The sequence below is a fragment of the Pseudophryne corroboree genome, chromosome 1 (genome assembly GCF_028390025.1).
Source record: "Pseudophryne corroboree isolate aPseCor3 chromosome 1, aPseCor3.hap2, whole genome shotgun sequence".
Classification (NCBI taxonomy): Eukaryota; Metazoa; Chordata; class Amphibia; order Anura; family Myobatrachidae; genus Pseudophryne; species Pseudophryne corroboree.
In genome coordinates, this window is record NC_086444.1 from 603,737,595 (window position 1) to 603,759,305 (window position 21,711).

Sequence of the window (21,711 nt, forward strand, 5' to 3'; positions counted from 1 at the left end):
CGCGATTACACGTTTAGTCCTTTAGTGATTCTTCCGGTTGCCATGGTTATGCGCATCACTTCCGGTATACGCGAGTCACTTCCGGTATGCGCGTGCGTTCCATGGGCCGTTGGAACGCACATACACTTCCTGTTTCTATGTGCCCGGCTCTATTAGGGATGTTAACACATTTTAAAGTACATGGTGCTTTCGGTTTTGGGTGTAACATTCAGGACTAACACATACTTCTTTTGTGACCATAAAATATATGTTTATTGGCTATACAATGTTCTATTACAGCTCATAACCTGACAGGAAGTGACACATGTGGGTGGGGCTGGCTTACTTAGATTGGTGATGGTATAAATACTTGTGTATGTGAACATGTTGGACATGCTGCTTCTGGTGTTCTGTCACCAAACAACACTGTTTTGCTGTCTTGACAAAGATCACTTGGACGTGATCGAAACGTCGACTTGCGGATGTACTAATAAATGACCTTCTGACTTTCTTTTATGAAAATTTGGTGAGTGCCCTCTTTTTTCAAAAGACTATTATCAGGAACCCTAAATTCCTTGGAGTTGAGCACCACCGTGTTGTCTTCTACTGATACAGCTTTGTGCGGATGTCCACAAATATATATATATATATATATATATATATATATATATATATATATATATATATATATATATATATATATATATATATATATATATATATATATATATATATATATATATATATATATATATATAGAAACTCGGCGGCGCGGCACTCAGCAGTATCAGAAAGAAAAACGCGGAAAGCTTCTTGCTTATCAACGTTTCAATGTATTTTTCACATTTTCATCAGGATAAATAACCACCTAAAAAACACATACCTTTATACCCGTACATCACCATGTGCAAACTGGCGTGGGGGCCGGGACTGCACACCCGCCCAATGCTGACGTCATCCATAGAAGACTAATCAGCTGTGCTCAAACTTATCACCATAGAAACTAAAAACAAAGCACGAGACAAATCTGTGAATGCATTTGCATGGACACTGCACTAGCTTGCTTAATTATTAATATTATCCATCTAGCACAACAACTACATTACAGAAACAATTATGCAAGCGGATTCCCAATAAAATTCATATAAGATATGCAGAAAGACATATCTATTTATGCTTTAAATCACACTACCTTAAAGAGGCATACGCTATATTTTCATTAAGACCTCTAGGACTTACTACATCTAACCGATGGATCCACTGCGCCTCACGGCGCAGCAATTGCAGACCCCTATTGCCACCTCGAATATCCTCCAAGACCGTATCTATCATCCTATAGCGTAAGGTGTTTAATTGATGTTTCCTCTCTAAAAAATGCCTAGCGACCGGCTGGTCGCTTTTACCGGTAGACAGGGCTGCCCTTATAGCTGCCCTATGTTGTCCCATGCGCACCTTAAACTTACAAGTAGTCTTGCCAATGTAGCAGAGGCCGCAGGGGCATAGAATCTGATAGATCACATAGGTCGAGTAAACACCTTACGCTATAGGATGATAGATACGGTCTTGGAGGATATTCGAGGTGGCAATAGGGGTCTGCAATTGCTGCGCCGTGAGGCGCAGTGGATCCATCGGTTAGATGTAGTAAGTCCTAGAGGTCTTAATGAAAATATAGCGTATGCCTCTTTAAGGTAGTGTGATTTAAAGCATAAATAGATATGTCTTTCTGCATATCTTATATGAATTTTATTGGGAATCCGCTTGCATAATTGTTTCTGTAATGTAGTTGTTGTGCTAGATGGATAATATTAATAATTAAGCAAGCTAGTGCAGTGTCCATGCAAATGCATTCACAGATTTGTCTCGTGCTTTGTTTTTAGTTTCTATGGTGATAAGTTTGAGCACAGCTGATTAGTCTTCTATGGATGACGTCAGCATTGGGCGACTTGTGGGCGGGTGTGCAGTCCCGGCCCCCACGCCAGTTTGCACATGGTGATGTACGGGTATAAAGGTATGTGTTTTTTAGGTGGTTATTTATCCTGATGAAAATGTGAAAAATACATTGAAACGTTGATAAGCAAGAAGCTTTCCGTGTTTTTCTTTCTGATACTGCTGAGTGCCGCGCAGTTTCTACATGCATTTACCTTTGCGAGGGCACCAGCGACTATTGTATTGACCTAAAGGGAGTGCCAGACCCCGGAGCATACTATATATATATATATATATATATATATATATATATATATATATATATATATATATATATATATATATATATATATATATACACACACACACGGACACCTTTCCTTTTGGTCAACGTTTCAATGTATTGGACACATTTTCGTCCTGACGAAAATGTGTCCAATACATTGAAACGTTGACCAAAAGGAAAGGTGTCCGTGTTCTTTTTCCTGTTGTGAAGCCGAGTGCCGCGCCGCCGAGTCTTTGTATCTTCCCCTCTTGCGAGGGCACCGGCGCAGCTGCATGTCTCTAACTACGGAGTGCCGGACCCCCGAGCTGATATATATATATATATATTTATTTTGTTTCGAGTATATAGGAGAGCGCTCACCAGGCTTGTCATTGAAGGTGAAAAACAAGTATATTAACTCATATCAGTGAAACACTCACAGGAGTCAACGTTTTGATCCTCTCGGGACATCAAGATGTGCAAAGTGCTTAGTGAGAAGGTGCATATGTGGCTCTCCTGGATATAACAGGATTGCCTGAGATGCAGTGCACCCCAGCATAATTGACTAACTTGGATATCTGTGCGCTATCTGTGCGTGTGGCTTTATTTGTGGACTACACTTATAAAGCACAGTGTTCCCAGCAGAATGGGGTCAGGGCTTCCCTGTGCGCCCCCCGAAAAGGTGGGCACATAGCGAGGGCTCTCAGCACTTACGGATATACACTTCTACAAGTCTGTAGTATACATACTGTGCAAACAAGAATTGGGTCCTTACTGCAAACAAAAAACTCCAGAGCATAACTCTATAGATAAACTTCTCTTTTCACATGCGCACATTCCATCCAAACATGTTTACTCTTCCCATTTCAATAATGCAACATTTCCTTATTTTATCTAAACTTCTCAATGTATTCATTTAGTAAGTTCTCACCTCTCAGCAGGTCAGACAGCAGTGGCCCGCAGTCCTCCGGAATCGAGTAGTCTCCCTTTCCAATATTCTCAAACAGTTTGTATATATTGTCCCCTTCAAAGGGGTACAGCCCAGTAGTGATATTGTACCTATGCATTGAAAGACAGCAATTAATCATAAGTATTTCTAAGAGCAACGCATTAAGGTAATTGTTCTACTTTTGACAAGCCATTTTTAGTTTGTCCCCCTCACCCAACGGGGGTGGGTGGAGGGAATGGACATTGAAGATGGCAGAATGTTGTGGATGTGAAATTGGAAATGGGTGCCTTGGGGTAAATGCATGATGGTTAACTCACAAGGTCACGCCTGCTGACCAGATGTCCACTTTGAACCCTGAGAAAGTGTCCAAGCCATTTGCGATCTCTGGAGGCTGAAAAGCGGGGGACCCCTGGCTGGTCCTGCATGTGTCACCCTCTGCAAATGGGTGTAAGGCCTGTGTAGAGAGAGGAGGTGATCACATACTGCTTTTACCCCAGTATTGGACTAACCTTCACTAGGAGTCGCACCCTGATCTCTCACAACCTACCTCCGCAACGCCCAGATCTGAGATTTTGAGCGTCCCGTCTGTAGTAAGCAGCAAGTTCCCAGGTTTGATGTCTTTATGCACAATGCCCTGACTATGAAGATACTCCAAACCATCCACAAGCTGGCAAAAATAACTGCAAAACAAAAGGAAGCAAATATGATGTGTACCCCAAACTACAGATGACAAACAAAAACAGTAAAAAGGAGCAACACATTACAACAAATGTCATATTTTGAAAGAGTACAAATGTAAATTAATGTAAAAATAGTCTACAGCTGGGATTTTACTTAAATACATGTTTTTATTCCTTGGCTATTTACATTATTACTACAGGCTGTATCCAATTAGCTGCAGTCATTTACAGCAGCTAATGGATTTGCCAGGAGCTGCACAATTTGTCCCAATACCCACCACTTATCGTGATTATGCTTCACATGCCATTCCTCGAAAAGCAGCCCTCAGAGGCACTATAACACATGGGTCCAAATACGTATCCCAGATTCCACATGTTATCGCCCGAAAATGAGTACATTTTCAGATGGAAAATAAATAAATAAACCGATAATGACCATCGGGCTAAAACTGCGTTAATAGCAAGTGTTATTTCAGCCGAAAAAGTAGACATGATCTTACATAAAAATCCCAGTTCTATTCAAAACAGGCAGAGAAAGACAAAACTAAGGAATGGCTGAATACATAAAGACATAATTAAAGTGGTAGGAACAGTGAACCCAAATTTAGTGGGGTGACCTAAGTAGAGATACAGTGCCTTGTTAAAGTAATCACCTCCCTTGGCATTTTTCATGTTTTGTTGCCTCACAACCTGGAATTAAAATGGATTGTTGGAAGGTTTGCATCATTTCATTCACAGAACATGCCTACAACTTTGAAGATTTTTTTTATTTATTTATTTATTTTATTGTGAAGCAAACAACAAATAGGACAAAATAACAGAAAACTTCAGCGTGCATAACTGTTCATCCCCCTAAAGTCAGTACTTTGTAGAGCCATCTTTTGCTGCAATTACAGCTGCAAGTCGCTTTGGATAAGTCTCTATGAGCTTGCCACATCTTGCCACTGGAATTTTTACCCATTCCTCAAGGTAAAACTGCTCCAGCTCCTTCATGTTGGATGGTTTCCGCTTGTGAACAGCAATCTTCAAGTCTGACCACAGATTCTCAATTGGATTGAGATCTAGACTGTGACTAGGCCATTCCAACACATTTAAATGTTTCCCCTTAAACCACTCGAGTGTTGCTTTAGCAGTATGCTTCGGGTCCTTGTCCTGCTGGAAGGTGAAACTCCGTCCCAGTCTCAAATCACAGGCAGACTGAAACAGGTTTTTGCTCAATAATATTCCTGTATTTAGCACCATCCATCTTTCCCTCGACTCGAAACAGTTTACCAGTCCCTGCTGCTGAAAATAATCCCCACAGCATGAAGCTGCCACCACCATGTTTCACTGTGGGGATGGTGTTCTCGGGTTGATGGGATGTGTTGGGTTTGCGCCAGATATAGCGTTTTTCTTGGTGCCGAAAACTTAAATTTTAGTCTCATCTGACCAGAGCACCTTCCTCCATACATATGGGGAGTCGTCCACATGCCTTTTGGAAAACTCAAAACGTGCCTTCTTATTTTTAACACTAAGTAATGTCTTTTTTCTAGCCACTCTTCCATAAAGCCCATTTCTATGGAGTGTATGGCTTATTGTGATCACATATGCAGATACACCAGTCTCTGCTGTGGAACTCTGCAGCTTCTTCAGGGTTACCTTAGGTCTCTGTGCTGCCTTTCTGAAGAATGCCCTCCTTGCCCGGTCTGTGAGTTTTGGTGGCCAGCCCTCTCTTGGCAGGTTTGTTGTCGTACCATGTTCTTCCCATTTGAAGATGATGGATATGATGGTGCTCCAGTGGATCATTAAAGATATGGATATTTTTTTATAACCCAACCCTGACTTGTACTTGTCCCTGACTTGTTTGGAGAGCTCCTTGGTCTTCATGGTGTGATGCCTCTTGCTTATAGGCCCTACACACTTGGCGATATTCTGAAAGATATGAACGATCTCGTTCATAAATGAACGAGAACTCGTTCATATCTTTCAGTGTGGAGACTTAAGCGATGAACGATGCGCGTCCCCGCGCTCGTTCATCGCTGGTCTCCCGTCGGCTGTGCATGCAGGCCAATATGGACGATCTCGTCCATATTTGCCTGCACTTCAATGCAGCCGGGTGACGTGGGGAGTGAAGAAACTTCACTCCCCCCGTCACTGCCCCCCCCGCCGCCGGGTTGCTCGTCGGCCGTATCGGCCGTCGGGCACCTCGGCGGCACATCGCCAAGTGAGTAGGGCCCACTCGTAGTGTTGCAGCCTCTGGGGCCTTTCAGAAAAGGTGTGTTTATACTGACAGATCATGTGACACAGATTGCACACAGGTGGACTTCATTTCACTAATTATGTGACTTCTGAAGGTAATTGGTTACACCAGAACTTTTGAGGGGAATCATAGCAAAGGAGATGAATACATATGCACGTGCTAATTTTCACCTCACCAACTTAGACTATTTTGTGAATATCCATCACATAAAAATCAGATAAAAAATAAATAAATAAAAATTACAGGTTGTAATGTAACAAAATAGTTAAAAAGCCAAGGGGGGTTGAATACTTTAGCAAGGCACTGGAAAAGAGAATGGTACTTACCCATGAGCCTGAAAGACAGGGAATCGTTTCTCTGGTACACTGTCCAGCATCTCCTGCATTCCACACACACAGTACTCCATAACCATATACGTATGCAAAGAATTAAGGAAACAAATATACAAAAGGGACACTTTCTGCATAAGAGCCATTAGTATTCCCTCTCTCCTATTTGAATACATTTCCTCTGTGAAGTACAGTCACGTTGTATTACTTTTCTGTATTACACTATACAGAGGACATGGCAGCATAATGGTTAACATTGTTGCCTCACAGTGCTGAGGTATGGGCTCTAAACTAATCAGACCAATAGCAGTTTGTCTATTTGATAGGCTTCCATTGGCTTGCACAAATACATACTGCAGAATTAGTTTTACAGCATGTGTGTGTGAATGTATTTGTGCGATGGAGAAAATAAGAATTTACTCACCGGTAATTCTATTTCTCGTAGTCCGTAGTGGATGCTGGGAACTCCGTAAGGACCATGGGGAATAGACGGGCTCCGCAGGAGACTGGGCACTCTAAGAAAGATTAGGTACTATCTGGTGTGCACTGGCTCCTCCCTCTATACCCCTCCTCCAGACCTCAGTTAAGGAAACTGTGCCCGGAAGAGCTGACACAACAAGGAAAGTATTTGGAATCCAGGGTAAGACTCATACCAGCCACACCGTACAACTTGTGATAACCATACCCAGTTAACAGTATGAACAACAACTGAGCCTCAGTAACAGATGGCTCATAACAATAACCCTTTAGTTAAGCAATAACTATATACATGTATTGCAGAGAGTCCGCACTTGGGACGGGCGCCCAGCATCCACTACGGACTACGAGAAATAGAATTACCGGTGAGTAAATTCTTATTTTCTCTGACGTCCTAGTGGATGCTGGGAACTCCGTAAGGACCATGGGGATTATACCAAAGCTCCCAAACGGGCGGGAGAGTGCGGATGACTCTGCAGCACCGAATGAGCAAAGGCAAGGTCCTCCTCAGCCAGAGTATCAAACTTGTAGAACTTAGCAAATGTGTTTGAACCCGACCAAGTAGCAGCTCGGCAAAGCTGTAAAGCCGAGACCCCTCGGGCAGCCGTCCAAGAAGATCCCACCTTCCTTGTGGAATGGGCTTTTACTGATTTAGGATGCGGCAATCCTGCCGCAGAATGAGCTTGCTGAATCGTGTTACAGATCCAGCGCGCAATAGTTTGCTTTGAAGCAGGAGCACCCAGCTTGTTGGGTGCATGCAGGATAAACAGCGAGTCAGTTTTCCTGACTCCAGCCGTCCTGGCTACATAGATTTTCAAAGCCCTGACTACATCTAGTAACTTGGAGTCCTCCAAGTCCCGAGTAGCCGCAGGCACCACAATAGTTTGGTTCAAATGAAACGCTGATACCACCTTAGGGAGAAATTGGGGACGAGTCCTCAATTCTACCCTGTCCATATGAAAGATCAGATATGGGCTTTTCCATGACAAAGCCGCCAATTCTGACACACGCCTAGCTGAAGCTAAGGCCAATAGCATGACCACTTTCCACGTGAGATATTTTAGCTCCACGGTCTTAAGTGGCTCAAACCAGTGGGATTTCAGGAAATCCAACACAACGTTAAGATCCCAAGGTGCCACTGGAGGCACAAAAGGGGGCTGAATATGCAGCACTTCCTTAACAAACGTCTGAACTTCAGGCAGTGAAGCCAGTTCTTTTTGAAAGAATATAGATAGGGCCGAAATCTAGACCTTTATGGATCCTAATTTTAGGCCCATAGTCACTCCTGACTGTAGGAAGTGCAGGAATCGACCCAGCTGGAATTCCTCTGTAGGGGCCTTCCTGGCCTCACACCAAGCAACATATTTTCGCCATATACGGTGATAATGTTGTGCTGTCACGTCCTTCCTAGCCTTTATCAGCGTAGGAATCACTTCATCTGGAATGCCCTTTTCCGTTAGGATCCGGCGTTCAACCACCATGCCGTCAAACGCAGCCGCGGTAAGTCTTGGAACAGACAGGGCCCCTGCTGTAACAGGTCCTGTCTGAGAGGCAGAGGCCATGGGTCCTCTGAGATCATTTCTTGTAGTTCTGGGTACCAAGTTCTTCTTGGACAATCCGGAACGATGAGTATAGTTCTTACTCCTCTCTTTCTTACTATCCTCAGTACCTTGGGTATGAGAGGAAGAGGAGGGAACACATAAACAGACTGGTACACCCACGGTGTCACTAGTGCGTCCACAGCTATCGCCTGAGGGTCCCTTGACCTGGCGCAATATTTTTTTAGCTTTTTGTTGAGGCGGGACGCCATCATGTCCCCCTGTGGCCGTTCCCAACGGTATACAATCTCCGTGAAGACTTCTGGATGAAGTCCCCACTCTCCCGGGTGGAGGTCGTGCCTGCTGAGGAAGTCTGCTTCCCAGTTGTCCACTCCCGGAATGAACACTGCTGACAGTGCTAGCACGTGATTTTCCGCCCATCGGAGAATCCTTGTGGCTTCTGCCATCGCCATCCTGCTTCTTGTGCCTCCCTGGCGGTTTACATGGGCGACCGCCGTGATGTTGTCTGATTGAATCAGCACTGGTTGGTTTTGAAGCAGGGGCTCTGCTTGACTCAGGGCGTTGTAAATGGCCCTTAGTTCCAGTATATTTATGTGTAGTGAAGTCTCCTGACTTGACCACTGTCCTTGGAAGTTCCTTCCCTGAGTGACTGCCCCCCATCCTCGTAGGCTGGCGTCGGTGGTCACCAGGACCCAGTCCTGTATGCCGAATCTGCGGCCCTCGAGAAGATGAGCACTCTGCAGCCACCTCAGCAGAGACACCCTGGCCCTTGGGGACAGGGTGATCAACCGATGCATCTGAAGATGCGATCCGGACCATAACAGATCCCACTGAAAGATCCTTGCATGGAACCTGCCGAAGGGAATTGCTTCGTAAGAAGCCACCATCTTTCTCAGGACTCGCGTGCAGTGATGCACCGACACCTGTTTTGGTTTCAGGAGGTCCCTGACCAGAGATGACAAGTCCTGGGCCTTCTCCACCGGGAGAAACACCTTCTTCTGTTCTGTGTCCAGAATCATGCCCAGGAAGAGCAGACGCGTCGCAGGAATCAGCTGCGACTTTGGGATATTCAGAATCCAGCCGTGCTGTTGCAACACTTCCCGAGAGAGTGCTACGCTGACTAACTGACTAACAACTGCTCTCTGGACCTCGCCTTTATAAGGAGATCGTCCAAGTACGGGATAATTATAACTCCCTTCTTCCGAAGGAGTATCATCATTTCGGCCATTACCTTGGTAAATACCCTCGGTGCCGTGGACAGACCAAACGGCAACGTCTGGAATTGGTAATGACAATCCTGTACCACAAACCTGAGGTACTCCTGGTGAGGTGGGTAAATGGGGACATGCAAGTAAGCATCCTTGATGTCCAGCGACACCATAAAATCCCCCTCTTCCAGGCTTGCAATAACCGCCCTGAGCGATTCCATTTTGAACTTGAACTTCCTTATATAAAAGTGTTCAAGGATTTTAAATTCAGAATGGGTCTCACCGAACCGTCTGGTTTCGGTACCACAAACATTGTGGAATAGTAACCCCATCCCTGTTGAAGGAGGGGAACCTTGATTATCACCTGCTGGAGGTACAGCTTGTGAATTGCCGCCATTACTACCTCCCTTTCCCTGGGAGCAGCTGGCAAGGCTGATTTGAGGTAACGGCGAGGGGGAGTCGCCTCGAACTCCAGCTTGTATCCCTGAGATACAATTTGTACAGCCCAGAGATCCACTTGTGAGCGAACCCACTGGTTGCTGAAGTTTCGGAGACGCGCCCCCACCGCACCCGGCTCCGCCTGTGGAGCCCCAGCGTCATGCGGTGGACTTAGAGGAAGCGGGGGAGGATTTTTGTTCCTGGGAACTGGCTGCCTGGTGCAGCTTCTTTCCTCTACCCCTGCCTCTGGGCAGAAAGGATGCGCCTCTGATCCGCTTGCCTTTCTGAGGCCGAAAGGACTGTACATGATAATACGGTGCTTTCTTAGGCTGTGAGGGAACCTGAGGTAAAAAAGTTGACTTCCCAGCTGTTGCCGTGGATACGAGGTCCGAGAGACCGTCCCCAAACAACTCCTCACCCTTATAAGGCAAAACCTCCATGTGTCTTTTAGAATCAGCATCACCTGTCCACTGCCGAGTCCATAATACTCTCCTGGCAGAAATGGACATTGCATTAATTCTAGATGCCAGCAGGCAAATGTCCCTCTGTGCATCTCGCATATATAAGACGACGTCTTTTATATGTTCTATGGTTAGCAAAATAGTATCCCTGTCGAGGGAATCAATGTTGTCTGACAGGGTATCAGACCATGCGGCTGCAGCACTACACATCCATGCTGAAGCAATAGCTGGTCTCAGTATAGTACCTGAGTGTGTATACACAGACTTCAGGATAGCTTCCTGCTTTCTATCCGCAGGCTCCTTTAAGGCGGCCGTATCCTGAGACGGCAGTGCCACCTTTTTTGATAAGCGTGTGAGCGCCTTGTCACCCTAGGGGATGTTTCCCAACGTAACCTGTCCGTTGGCGGGAAAGGGTACGCCATCAGTAACCTCTTAGAAATCACTAGTTTCTTATCGGGGGAACTCCACGCTTCCTCACACAATTCATTTAATTCATCAGATGGGGGAAAAGTCACTGGCTGCTTTTTCTCCCCAAACATAATACCCTTCTTGGTAGTAACCGGGTTAATATGTGCAATACATTTTTCATTGCAGTAATCATGCATCAGATGGCTTTTGTAGACTGTGCATTTGTCTCATCCTCATCTACACTGGAGTCAGACTCCGTGTCGACATCTGAGTCTACCATCTGAGCTAGCGGGCGTTTGAGCCCCTGATGGCCTCTGAGACGCCTGGGCAGGCGCGGGCTGAGATCCCGGCTGTCCCAAGGCTGCTGCGTCATCAAACCTTTTATGTAAGGAGTTGACACTGTCTGTTAAGACCTTCCACATATCCATCCAATCCGGTGTCGGCCCCGTCGGGGGCGACACCACACTTATCTGCCCTTGCTCCGCCTCCACGTAACCCTCCTCGTCAAACATGTCGACACAGCCGTACCGACACACCACACACACAAGGAATGCTCTGACTGGAGGACAGGACCCCACAAAGTCCTTTGGGGAAACAGAGAGAGAGTATGCCAGCACACACCACAGCGCTATATAACACAGGGATTTACACTATAATGAGTGATTTTTCCCAATAGCTGCTTATTATCTTATTTGCACCTAAATTTATGTGCCCCCCCTCTCTTTTTTACCCTTCTTGTACAGGATACTGCAGGGGAGAGCCTGGGGAGCGTCCTTCCAGCGGAGCTGTGAAGAGAAAATGGGCGCTGGTGTGCTGAGGAAGAAGGCCCCGCCCCCTCAGCGGCGGGCTTCTCCCGCGTTTTGTATTTCTGAATGGCGGGTTTTTTTGCACATATACAGTTTTCCAGACTGTATTATGTGCATAATGTGCCAAAAGGTATTCTTATTGCTGCCCAGGGCGCCCCCCTCCCCCCCCAGCGCCCTGCACCCTACAGTGACCGGAGTGTGTGGTGTGCAGTAGGAGCAATGGCGCACAGCTGCAGTGCTGTGCGCTACCTTAATGAAGACCGGAGTCTTCTGCCGCCGATTTCATCTCCTTCTCTTCTGTCTTCTGGCTCTGCAAGGGGGATGGCGGCGCGGCTCCGGGAACGGACGATCGAGGTCAGGCCCCGTGTTCGAACCCTCTGGAGCTAATGGTGTCCAGTAGCCTAAGAAGCACAAGCTAGCTGCACGCAGGTAGGTTTGCTTCTCTCCCCTCAGTCCCACATAGCAGTGAGTCTGTTGCCAGCAGATCTCACTGAAAATAAAAAACCTAACAAATACTTTCTTTCTAGCAAGCTCAGGAGAGCCCACTAGGAGCACCCAGCTCTGGCAGGGCACAGATTCTAACTGAGGTCTGGAGGAGGGGCATAGAGGGAGGAGCCAGTGCACACCAGATAGTACCTAATCTTTCTTTTAGAGTGCCCAGCCCGTCTATTCCCCATGGTCCTTACAGAGTTCCCAGCATCCACTAGGACGTCAGAGAAAGTAAACTGCAAGCTCCACTGGGCAGAGCAGGATTTGAAAGCCTAAACATTCTCTGTAATTCTCAGTCTTCAAATCATATGAAGAAAGGAGAACAGCAACAACAATGGGCTGAATTACCTAAAAAATTCCTTTAGGAAACAATTTATATGAAGGTCCATAATACTAACCTATTTTTTGTTGTATTACAATAATTTACGTTGAGCATACCTACAGCTCAAAGTGCAGCACTTTACTTCCAATCATTTTATCAGAATGGGAAAGAGAGATCACCGAGTATATTTCACCTTTTCTGTGAATTTGCACACGCAGAGATGCATAGTGTGCACACGTTTGTGTGTGTTTCATTTCTGGTTCCTAACATTTACAGATACGGTGTTCTGGATTTAGATCGAAAGTACTCACAAATGTTACACAATGACATGGAATAAGTCTTCCTTTGTTACTTTGGGGGACATGTACTAAGCAGTGATAAAAGTGGAGAAGTGAGCCAGTGGAGAAGTTGCCATTGGGAACCAATCAGCTGCTCTGTATACTTTTATAGTATGCAAATTATAAATGTTACGTCAATGCTGATTGGTTGGCATGGGCAACTTCTCCACTGGCTCACTTTTCCACTTTTATCACTACTTAGTACATCTCCCCCTTAGTTCCTGGAATATACTCAGGCCAATTCTGCAACAACAAAAAATAAAACCCTACAGAATTGTGATACTCCACATTAAAATGTAATAGGAAACCTCAAATGTGAGTCACATTATTGAAATAAAGGTGTTAAAATGAGACTTCAGTCTAGTGATGACCTCTCTCCTCTTACAATGTTCCTTACCTTATGATAAATGTTGGAACCAACACAGCCTTGCAGTGTCTGGAAGACCCATTAAGTTATATTTCATCCATTTTCAGAGAGGAGAAAAAGCTATAACCGATGAGGCAGGTATCACTTTTTCCTCCCACAGACAAACATTTAAATATTATCTAGTGACTCCAATTGGCAGGTGAGCAGGTGTGCCAAGTTGGTGGGAGTATACAAAGATGGATTGGACCATTATGACCTCTGTTCAATCAGGTGTCCCATTCAGTGCACTCTACCTGTTAACACTTCCCATTGTCTAGGCCTTGCAGGCCGTAGAAAATGCCTGTGTCTGCAGTAGTTCCAGCAGCAAATGTGAAGTAGAAGAAATAGGTCTAAGAGAAAGGTCTTCAAGGTACTAAGGGGTCATTCCGAGTTGATCGCTCGCTAGCAGTTTTTAGCAGCCGTGCAAACGCTATGCCGCCGCCCACTGGGAGTGTATTTTAGCTTAGCAGAAGTGCGAACGAAAGGATCGCAGAGCTGCTACAAAAAAAAAAAAAAAATTGTGCAGTTTTGGAGTAGCTCCAGACCTACTCAGTGCTTGCGATCAGTTCAGACCATTCAGTTCCAGATTTGACATCACAAACACGCCCTGCGTTCGGCCAGCCACGCCTGCGTTTTTCCAGGCACGCCTGCGTTATTTCCACCACTCCCTGAAAACGGTCAGTTGACACCCAGATACTCCCCCTTCATGTCAATCACTCTGCGGCTGCCATTGCGACTGAAAAGCTTCGCTAGAACTTGTGTAAAAATACATCAACCGTTGTGAAAGCACATCGCGCACGTGCAGAACTGCTGCTTTTTCATTTGATCGCAGCAAACATTTTCAGCTAGCGATCAACTCGGAATGACCCCCTAATTCCTCTGAATGACCGAAAAATAAACCACACCATATGAGTAAATAACCTTCTAAAGGAGCAAGCTACGTAAAACCATACTACTTTCACTTACATAGGATCAACACAATTTTGCACCAATTATCGGCGGGTTGTATGGCAAAACCATGCCTTGTAAAGGGTTTGCCCCTTTAAAAAACATCTGAGATTGGCTGGCATCCCGTAGCTCCGGTGATCTCAGGCGCCATTACATCCCGCCGAAGATGTCATTTGCAAGCTGACAGTTCAAAGGATATATCTTTTGTTTTTCTTCATTATATAATACATCCACCAGCTGAATCACGTTCCGATGCCTTAAGCGTCGCAGTAGTTGAATCTCCCTAATTGAAAACAAAATGGTAACTGGCAGTACTACCACGTGATCAAGATTATCGATTATTAACAAAAAAAAATTATTGTCTGTAAAGCAAAATGACAAGCAGTAAAAAAGTAGCATCGCTATAGCAACAAGAAATATACACAGCCAACTGATCTAGATTTTGGTTAGCATGGTGGAATCATATCACCTAAAACGTATTTGGACAGTCATTTGCCTACTTAAATAATCCTTTACTGGGAAGGATAACTGAAGGCAACAGTGAATGAATTCACCCAGTGAATGCCATGAACTGTTAACACCGAGATGGCTAGAGGAGAGAACGGGCAACAGGGTAGTTTACTGTCCGATGATAAAATATTGTTCATGTCATTGTGTGTACATACTATACAAGAACCGTTTCCACCACATCCTTATCTAACCTCAATCCCATATCTATCGCAAACATGCGCTGAACTAACATGGAAACTACAGAGTGCAGGAAACGCATAAAAAAATGTTTTAACCACACATACGTAAAAAACAGTTCACAAAGTATATACAACATGGTATTTGCAAAAAATAAATAATGAAGAATGAATAACATACTACCGCAATTGACAGTCCCAACAACAAAAAATTGGTCATGTGACTCTTCTCACTGTTGCAAACAAATATGTACCATGTAAATTAAAAAGTTCCTTTCAGCAGATTGTAGGGACTTTAAATCAAGTTGATGTGTACCTGATAAAATAAATAGCATGGTATATATGCGAGATAAAAATATAAAAATGTTTACAAATACCCAAAAGGAAGGGACATAATTGTCAACCTCATGAGGATGCAGTGATTATCTTTTGCCTACATGAGTTTTGTATTGCCCGTTAGAAGTTACCAAAAACAAAGTGGGAGAATCTAACATTAAACAGACCTTAATACAATGATTGCCAAAATAAATAACATTATTTCTCATTAACACAGGTTAAGTCACCCATATCTGAAAATCCGAGTACTGTGTTCCAAAATCCACATTTTTCTGAGCGCAAGAGATAGGGACACCATTGCTTTCTGATGGATCAATGGGGGTCATTCCGAGTTGTTCGCTCGTTATTTTTTTGTCGCAACGGAGCGAATAGTCGCTAATGCGCATGCGCAATGTCCGCAGTGCGACTGCGCCAAGTAAATTTGCTATGCAGTTAGGTATTTTACTCACGGCATTACAAGGTTTTTTCTTCGTTCTGGTGATCGTAATGTGATTGACAGGAAGTGGGTGTTTCTGGGCGGAAACAGGCCGTTTTATGGGAGTGTGTGAAAAAACGCTACCGTTTCTGGGAAAAACGCGGGAGTGGCTGGAGAAACGGAGGAGTGACTGGGTGAACGCTGGGTGTGTTTGTGACGTCAAACCAGGAACGACAAGCACTGAACTGATCGCAGATGCCGAGTAAGTCTGGAGCTACTCAGAAACTGCTAAGAAGTGTCTATTCGCAATTCTGCTAATCTTTCGTTCGCAATTTTAATATGCTAAGATTCACTCCCAGTACGCGGCGGCTTAGCGTGTGCAAAGCTGCTAAAAGCAGCTTGCGAGCGAACAACTCGGAATGACCCCCAATGTACACAAACTTTGTATCATGTACAAATCAAAAACATTGTATAAAACTACCTTCAGGCTACATGTATAAGGTGTATATAAAACTGTCTTTCGTGTTTAGACTTGGGTCCCATCCCTAAAGTATCTCATTGATGTATGCAAATATTCCAAAATATGGAAACATCTGAAATACTTCTTTTCCAAGCCATCTGCAATCATTAAATTACAGATGTAAATCACAGATGACTGTTTTGAGGGTACAATAACCATGCTAAATGAAATATCTGCAAGCAGATTTACAAGCTATTCAATCCTCTAAATCCACTTAAGTTACATTTTCTAAATACTGATAACCAATATTCACAACCCCCCATTAGATGGTCCTATATTGCTAATAGGCATATTCACCATTTGATGGAAAACTTACTTCTTGACATTGGCCTCTCCATTTGGGATCCTCCGTAATTTCTTTTTCTTGAGAATTTTGACAGCGCGGCGACACAGCGTATCCGAGTCCAGCATCTCCTTTACCTTGCCATAGGAGCCCTCGCCCAAAAGATCCCCCATAAGGTACTTTCCTACCAACTTTGCACGCTTGCGGCGAGGCTGGTATATAACCTCAGTGGAGTCAATCCGGTGAATAAAGGTGTCCATACCCACTGATAGGTCTCCCAAGAAAACCATTTCTTGAGACTCCCCCTCATCCATACTGGGCTGGCACAAGCCTGACCCCAAACAATAGTGTCACAGCTTAGAGCAATGATGTCACTAGGAGGTCACGCCCTGACAGAACTGCCCAGTGATTCCCAGCCCTGGGTAGTGATGTCACAAAATACTCACAAGAGAACTCAGTAACACTGACGTCAGAGTGCGGCCAGTTGACGTCACAGGATGATGACCTCCAGAAAACAATTGCCAGGGACTGCAGCAGCGATGTCACTGCGACCGGGATCCTCACACAACACGATGAGCGACTGTGACACTTGCTCCCGGTGATGACAGTGCCACCGGCCTCCTAGTCCAACCGCATAGTGGCCCACTGTACCGAATTAGCCGCATTTCCCGAGACACGATCGATTGTTACCGGTTCGTCCCGCACAAATCTTGTCCCGGCTAATGTCCCGGTTTCTAAACTGTCATGGGCCGCCGCGCCTGCGCCGCACACAGTGTACATGGAGCATGTGCGGGGTTACCGCGGTCTGCGCCTGCGCACATCGGAGGACCGGAGGGGGCACGCGCAGTGGGACAAGCCGCAAGTAATTTATTCGCCCCGCTCTATGCCTGACACTGATCCGTGTTATCTAACATAGGGAACGTCTATGGCGCAATGCGGGTTTTCAACATACTGGGTGACACAGGTCTGCGTCATCGTCGTTCCAGTGGGTGATAATGTCTGCGAGAGGGCAACAGAGAGGACAGCCACGGGTCCTGCCTAATGAGTGAGAGGGCGGAGTTAGCTAAAGCCCTTCTCGGAGAAGTCGCCCGGTCCCCAGCATGAGCGGGTGGGCGTCTGTTTGAGGGCGTGGCTGCGGGTTCCCCGACGGTCGACGTGCACTTCCGGCCTCCTGCTGTGTATTTATTATTTGCAGTAATAAATACGAATAATATAAGTTCGTCTATTAAAAATGTACTAGTATAGCGATAGGCGTCGCTCATTAGTCCAGCCCCTCCCATATGATCTCTACCATCAGGTTCAAAAAGCTGTGCTCCTACTCTAAAAAGGAATGACACGCTGCTTGGTCTGCATAAACAAAATGTCAATTGACTATAATAGGAACAGACTAAACTTTAATATAATTGAGTGTGTATATTATATATAAATATATTTCTCTGACGTCCTAGTGGATGTAAGGACCATGGGGAACAGCGGCTCCGCAGGAGACTGGGCACAACTAAAAGAAAGCTTTTAGACTACCTGGTGTTCACTGGCTCCTCCCACCATGACCCCCCTCCAAGCCTCAGTTAGATTTCTGTGCCCGGCCGAGCTGGATGCACACTAGGGGCTCTCCTGAGCTCCTAGAAAGAAAGTTTATTTTAGGTTTTTTATTTTACAGTGAGACCTGCTGGCAACAGGCTCACTGCATCGAGGGACTAAGGGGAGAAGAAGCGAACCTACCTGCTTGCAGCTAGCTTGGGCTTCTTAGGCTACTGGACACCATTAGCTCCAGAGGGATCGACCGCATGGAACTGGCCTTGGTGTTCGTTCCCGGAGCCGCGCCGCCGTCCCCCTTACAGAGCCAGAAGCAAGAAGAGGTCCGGAAAATCGTCGGCAGAAGACATCAGTCTTCACCAAGGTAGCGCACAGCACTGCAGCTGTGCACCATTGCTCCTCATGCACACTTCACACTCCGGTCACTGAGGGTGCAGGGCGCTGGGGGGGGCGCCCTGAGCAGCAATAAAAACACCTTGGCTGGCAAATATATCACAATATATAGCCCCAGAGGCTATATATGTGATAAATACCCCTGCCAGAATCCATAAAAAAGCGGGAGAAAAGTCTGCGAAAAAGGGGCGGAGCTATCTCCCTCAGCACACTGGCGCCATTTTCTCTTCACAGTGCAGCTGGAAGACAGCTCCCCAGGCTCTCCCCTGTAGTTTGCAGGCTCAAAGGGTTAAAAAGAGAGGGGGGGCACTAAATTTAGGCGCAATATTGTATATACAAGCAGCTATTGGGAAAAATTCACTCAATATAGTGTTAATCCCTAAATTATATAGCGCTCTGGTGTGTGCTGGCATACTCTCTCTCTGTCTCCCCAAAGGGCTGTGTGGGGTCCTGTCCTCAGTCAGAGCATTCCCTGTGTGTGTGCGGTGTGTCGGTACAGCTGTGTCGACACGTTTGATGAGGAGGCTTATGTGATGGCAGAGCAGATGCCGATCAATGTGATGTTGCCCCCTGTGGGGCCGACACCAGAGTGGATGGATAGGTGGAAGGAAGGTATAAACCGACAGTGTCAACTCCTTACATAAAAGGCTGGATGACGTAACAGCTATGGGACAGCCGGCTTCTTAGCCCGCACCTGCCCAGGCGTCTCGAAGGCCATCAGGGGCTCAAAAACGCCCGCTCCCTCAGATGGCAGACACAGATGTCGACACGGAGTCTGACTCCAGTGTCGACGAGGTTGAGACATATACACAATCCACTAGGAACATCCGTTACATGATCCCGGCAATAAAAAATGTGTTACACATTTCTGACATTAACCCAAGTACCACTAAAAAAAGGTTTTATGTTTGGGGAGAAAAAGCAGGCAGTGTTTTGTTCCCCCATCAAATGAGTGAATGAAGTGTGAAAAAGCGTGGGTTCCCCCGAAAAGAAACTGGTAATTTCTAAAAAGTTACTGATGGCGTACCCTTTCCCGCCAGAGGATAAGTTACGCTGGGAGATATCCCCTAGGGTGGATAAGGCGCTCACACGTTTGTCAAAAAAGGTGGCACTGCCGTCTTAGGATACGGCCACTTTGAAGGTACCTGCTGATAAAAAGCAGGAGGCTATCCTGAAGTCTGACTGAGACCTGCAGATAGTGCTGCTGCAGCGTGGTCTGTAACCCTGTCAAACAGGGATACTATTTTGCGAACATAAGACGTCGTCTTATATATGAGGGATGCACAGAGGGATATTTGGCCGGCTGGCATCCAGAATTAATGCAATGTCCATTCTGTCAGGAGGGTATTAGAGACCCGACACTGGACAGGTGATGCTGACTTTAAAAGGCACATAGAGCCTTATAAGGGTGAGGAATTGTTTGGGGATGGTCTCTGGGACCTCGTATCCACAGCAACAGCTGGGAAGAAAAATTTTTACCTCAGGTTTCCTCACAGCCTAAGAAAGCACTGTATTAACAGGTACAGTCCTTTCGGCTTCAGAAAAGCAAGCGGGTCAAAGGCGCTTCCTTTCTGCACAGAGACGAGGGAAGAGGGAAAAAGCTGCACCAGTCAGCCAGTTCCCAGAATCAAAATTCTTCCCCCGCTTCCTCTGAGTCCACCGCATGACGCGGGGGCTAACACAGGCGTAGCCAGGTACGGTGGGGGGCCGCCTCAAAAATTTCAGCGATCAGTGGGCTCGCTCACAGGTGGATCCCTGGATCCTTCAAGTAGTATCTCAGGGGTACAAGCTGGAATTCGAGGCGTCTCCCCCCCGCCGTTTCCTCAAATCTGCCTTGCCGACAACTCCTTCAGGCAGGGAGGCTGTGCTAGAGGCAATTCACAAGCTGTATTCCCAGCAGGTGATAGTCAAGGTGCCCCTACTTCAACAAGGACGGGGTTACTATTCCACACTGTTTGTGGTACCGAAACCGGACGGTTCGGTGAGACCCATTTTAAATTTGAAATCCTTGAACACATACATAAAAAAATTCAAGTTCAAGATGGAATCGCTCAGGGCGGTTATTGCAAGCCTGGAGGAGGGGGATTACATGGTATCCCTGGACATCAAGGATGCTTACCTACATGTCCCCATTTACCATCCTCACCAGGAGTACCTCAGATTTGTGGTACAGGATTGCCATTACCAATTCCAAACACTGCCGTTTGGACTGTCCACGGCACCGAGGGTCTTTACCAAGGTAATGGCAGCAATGATGATACTCCTTCGAAAAAAGGGAGTTTTAATTATCCCGTACTTGGACGATCTCCTTATAAAGGCGAGGTCCAAGGAGCAGTTGTTGGTCGGAGTAGCACTATCTCGGGAAGTGCTACAACAGCACGGATGGATTCTATACATTCCAAAGTCACAGCTGGTTCCTACCACACGCCTACTGTTCCTGGGGATGGTTCTGGACACAGAACAGAAAAAAGTGTTTCTCCCGCAGGAGAAAGCTAAGGAGCTGTCATCTCTAGTCAGAGACCTCCTGAAACCAAAACAGGTATCGGTGCATCACTGCACACGAGTCCTGGGAAAAAATGGTAGCTTCTTACGAAGCAAAATTCCATTCGGCAGGTTCCATGCAAGAACCTTTCAGTGGGACCTCTTGGACAAGTGGTCGGGATCGCATCTTCAGATGCATCGGCTGATAACCCTGTCTCCAAGGACCAGGGTATCTCTACTGTGGTGGCTGCAGAGTGCTCATCTTCAAGAGGGCCGCAGATTCGGCATACAGGACTGGGTCCTGGTAACCACGGATGCCAGCCTTCGAGGCTGGGGGGCAGTCACACAGGGAAGAAATTTCCAAGGACTTTGGTCAAGTCAGGAGTCGTCCCTACACATAAATATTCTGGAACTGAGGGCCATTTACAATGCCCTAAGTCTGGCAAGGCCTCTGCTTCAAAACCAGCCGGTACTGATCCAATCAGACAACATCATGGCAGTCGCCCATGTAAACCGACAGGGCGGCACAAGAAGCAGGATGGCGATGGCAGAAGCCACAAGGATTCTCCGATGGGCGGAAAATCACGTCTTAGCACTGTCAGCAGTGTTCATTCCGGGAGTGGACAACTGGGAAGCAGACTTCCTCAGCAGACACGACCTACACCCGGGAGAGTGGGGACTTCATCCAGAAGTCTTCCAACTGTTGGTAAACCGTTGGGAAAGGCCACAGGTGGACATGATGGCATCCCGCCTAAACAAAAAACTAGATATTGCGCCAGGTCAAGGGACCCTCAGGCAATAGCTGTGGACGCTCTAGTGACACCGTGGGTGTAC

General features: G+C 46.1%; 1 protein-coding gene across 4 annotated transcripts in view; it reads right to left on the reverse strand.

Annotated features, from left to right (window-relative positions):
* STK11 (serine/threonine kinase 11) overlaps positions 1–17,566 on the reverse strand; it is a 125,717-nt gene extending 108,151 nt beyond the window's left edge. For 2 of the 4 annotated variants that reach the window (XM_063914351.1, XM_063914350.1), the window contains exons 1-6: positions 16,501–17,566; positions 14,427–14,510; positions 6,365–6,454; positions 3,667–3,799; positions 3,437–3,573; positions 3,102–3,229 (exon numbers count right to left, since the gene is read on the reverse strand). In XM_063914351.1, the coding sequence (XP_063770421.1) occupies positions 3,102–3,229; positions 3,437–3,573; positions 3,667–3,799; positions 6,365–6,454; positions 14,427–14,510; positions 16,501–16,781 (853 nt within the window). In that variant the 5' untranslated portion in view covers positions 16,782–17,566. The remainder of the gene's footprint in view (positions 1–3,101; positions 3,230–3,436; positions 3,574–3,666; positions 3,800–6,364; positions 6,455–14,426; positions 14,511–16,500) is intronic. The other 2 variants (XM_063914349.1, XM_063914352.1) reach the window with 2 other exon arrangements.
* Between the last annotated feature and the right edge of the window lie 4,145 nt (positions 17,567–21,711).